The sequence below is a fragment of the Beta vulgaris genome, chromosome 3 (genome assembly GCF_026745355.1).
Source record: "Beta vulgaris subsp. vulgaris cultivar EL10 chromosome 3, EL10.2, whole genome shotgun sequence".
Taxonomy (NCBI): domain Eukaryota; kingdom Viridiplantae; phylum Streptophyta; class Magnoliopsida; order Caryophyllales; family Amaranthaceae; genus Beta; species Beta vulgaris.
Genome location: NC_079204.1, coordinates 48,623,211 through 48,626,312, shown reverse-complemented (window position 1 = coordinate 48,626,312; position 3,102 = coordinate 48,623,211). Strand labels below are relative to the sequence as shown.

General features: G+C 35.6%; 1 protein-coding gene across 1 annotated transcript; it reads right to left on the bottom strand.

Annotated features, from left to right (window-relative positions):
* Positions 1-1,811: 1,811 nt before the first annotated feature.
* LOC125495742 (uncharacterized) lies at positions 1,812-2,304 on the bottom strand. The gene is made up of 2 exons (XM_048640553.1): positions 1,969-2,304; positions 1,812-1,823 (listed from the first exon to the last, which is right to left on the bottom strand). Exons 1-2 carry the CDS (start codon positions 2,302-2,304, stop codon positions 1,812-1,814), a joined length of 348 nt encoding a protein of 115 aa, XP_048496510.1.
* Between the last annotated feature and the right edge of the window lie 798 nt (positions 2,305-3,102).

Here is a 3,102-nt window from a genome sequence, read left to right as displayed (position 1 = left end):
GAATAGCAGCTACTGTAAGAAGAGTACAAACAATACCCATTTTCGCCACAGGTGCGAAAGTCTCATTATAATCAATACTAGCAAATTGCCGATTACCATGCACAATAAGACGTCCCTTAAGACGTTTAACCTTTCCAGTAGATGTATATTTAATCTTATACACTCAACCACTACTAATAGCTCGCTTACCAGGAGGTAAGTCTTCCAAAGTTCAGGTATCGTTATTGCCTTACGCCAACCAGGATGTGTGACAGCCTCACGATAAGACTATGGTTCGGTACCTTTAGTAACAGCTGCCAGAAAACACCGATGGTTGACAGAAAATTTATTATAATCAACATAACAAGCTAGATCAAAAGGCTTACCTGAAGAACCAGATGAGGCAGGAGAAGCAGTAGAGGGAGCAGGGTTTGTGTTTTGAAGAACAATAGTATTTGTCACAAAATCATGAAGCTTGACAGAAGGCACCTTCACACGCCGCCCCCGACCCAAATTGTTAGTATCATCAGTACTACTAACCATAATATCCGAAGAAGGCCCCTTTAAAGGAGGAGGAGACGTATCACATAAAATATCACCCACACGAACAACACTGGAAGGCGAGTGCCCAGCCACTAGGTTCGAGGGCGGTGCAGGCTGCCGAGGAGGGGAAACCGCAACCACATCGTTGTTACCACGACCACCAAAACCTTCGACAACAACATCGTCCAAATCCCCATACATATCATCATCCCATATACCCGGATGAGCCAAATAAGCATCCCAGTGATGACGAGCAGCGTCGGAGAGAACATTACAATAGGGAAATGAGTAGCGTCAGCATGAAATCATTTGTTTTATGTTTTTTTTAATATTCTCTTGTTTTTTCATGTTTTTTTTATATCTCAAGACTTATATGCACGTATTTTTTTTTAATATGTATGATGTTCTGTGTTTATTATCTTCATGTTTTTTAAATGTTCTAATTCATATTTATGATATTAATAGTTTTTATTTCTCTAGTCTTATATGCATATGTTCTTTTATAGTCAGTATGATGCTCTTTGTTTGATACTTTCATGTTCGTTTTATATTTTTATTCATTTTTGTGATTTTAAATAGTTTTTTATTTCTCAAGTCTTATATGCGCATGTTCTTTTATAATCAGTATGATGTTCTTTATTTGATATTGTCATGTTCTTTTTTTGTTTTTATTTATTTTGTAATTTATAATAATTTTTGTTATCTGGCAGAAAAATAAAAAATGTTGTAAGGTTTTAAGTTGTCAGAAAAACTATAAAAAAATTGTTTCCCACAAAAAAGTAGTACATAATTATTTTGTTTTCACAAATTATCCTTTTCTCTTAAGGGAGTAAGATGATCCTTGATTAATTAATTATGTGGTGTTCTTTTCATATAAATATTATATTCTAATTTAACTTGCAATATGTTTTTTACATAATCGGTGAAAAGCGATTTGTTAAGGAAAATTGTGAAAGTAATTCTTTGATTTAAATAAGAGTATTTTTTTTATCCACATGATGCGTTAGTAGTTAAGGTGATATATTGAAAATCCATCCACATGAATCATGATGAGTTGGTTTCAGTTATTTCTATTTTGAGCAATAAAAAATCTGAACTGTCTGAGGGTTTTTTTTTTTAAAATCTTGCTTGTTAACGGGGAACAGTTAGAAGATTGTTGTATCTTTTTTTTTTTTTTTTTTTGCTAAATCAGTAATATATATCATCAAACAAGAACATACAACCAAGCTTTACAAAGGCCAAGGCGAACCAACTAGGTTGGACCCCCTAAGAACCTAAGCAAGCAAAAACTAGTTATACACCTGCATTGACAATGATCTTAACCAATCACTTGTCTTCATAGACAGTTTCCTAGCTAGGCCCTGAACGGTATACTCTAGTTATTACATTCTTTTGTATACTATGAACAACTCTATCTATGTTTATCACCTTTTGATGCCACCTCACCTGGTTTCTAACCCACCAGATGTGGTAGATAACAGCTCCTATAGCAGCAGCCAGGATTTCCTTCTGTTCTTTTGTTTTCCTACAATCAGTTATCCATTGAACTATGTCATCGACATCTGTAATCTGAGAACCAATCTGCAACCATCTGTTAATTCTCCTCCACACTTCTTGGCTATAGCAGCATTGAAACATTAAGTGATCCTCAGTTTCATCATCTTGTTCACAGATTAGACAGTTAGAGTTCTCACTAACTCCAATCCTGTACAATTTAGCAGTAGTTTGTAGCCTTTTCTTCATTACAAGCCAAACAAAAAATCTATACTTTGGAACTGTCATTCTGTTCCAAACATATTTATCCCAATGAATCCTTGTATATTCCCCCACCAGTAGCTTATACACCTCTTGAATTTTGTAGGAATTCATCTGCATAAGTTGAGCTTCTGTAATATCTCTTTTCAGCCTATCCTTCACTTCACACAATTTTTTCCAATACCAGCTGCTTGTTGTAGAAGGTTAGTTGATACTCCCACCAATTGCTATTTTTGATATACACTTCATTTATCCATTTTATCCACAAGTTATCCTTCTTCACTCCTATTGCCCACACATACTTTCCTATGGTTGCAATATTCCATTCCTGAACCTTTTTGATTCCTAGCCCACCTGCTTGCTTTGGGGTACAGACATTCTCCCAAGCCACATAACCTGCTCTCCCACTATAGAACTCACCTGTCCACAAATAAGCTCTACTCATCTTTTCTATCTCCTGTATGATCTTTTTAGGCAATACAAAGATTTGAGCCCAGTAGATGTGAATGCTCATTAAAACTGAATTCACTAGCACCACTCTTCCCTGATAGGACAAGTGTCTTGAACTCCAGCTTCTAATTCTTGCAGTCATTTTTTCAACCAGCTTCATGCACTCTTTAACTTCAATTCTCTTAAAGCAAATGGGCACCCCTAGGTACTTAAATGGCAATGTACCTAGCCTGAAACCAGATGCATCAAGAATTCTTTGAATCTCATTTCTTCTCATACTAGTGGTATAAACTTCAGATTTAGTCTCATTCACTTCTAATCCAGATACATCTGAAAAATGTTTGAAACCCTGCAACATAGTGTATACATACACAA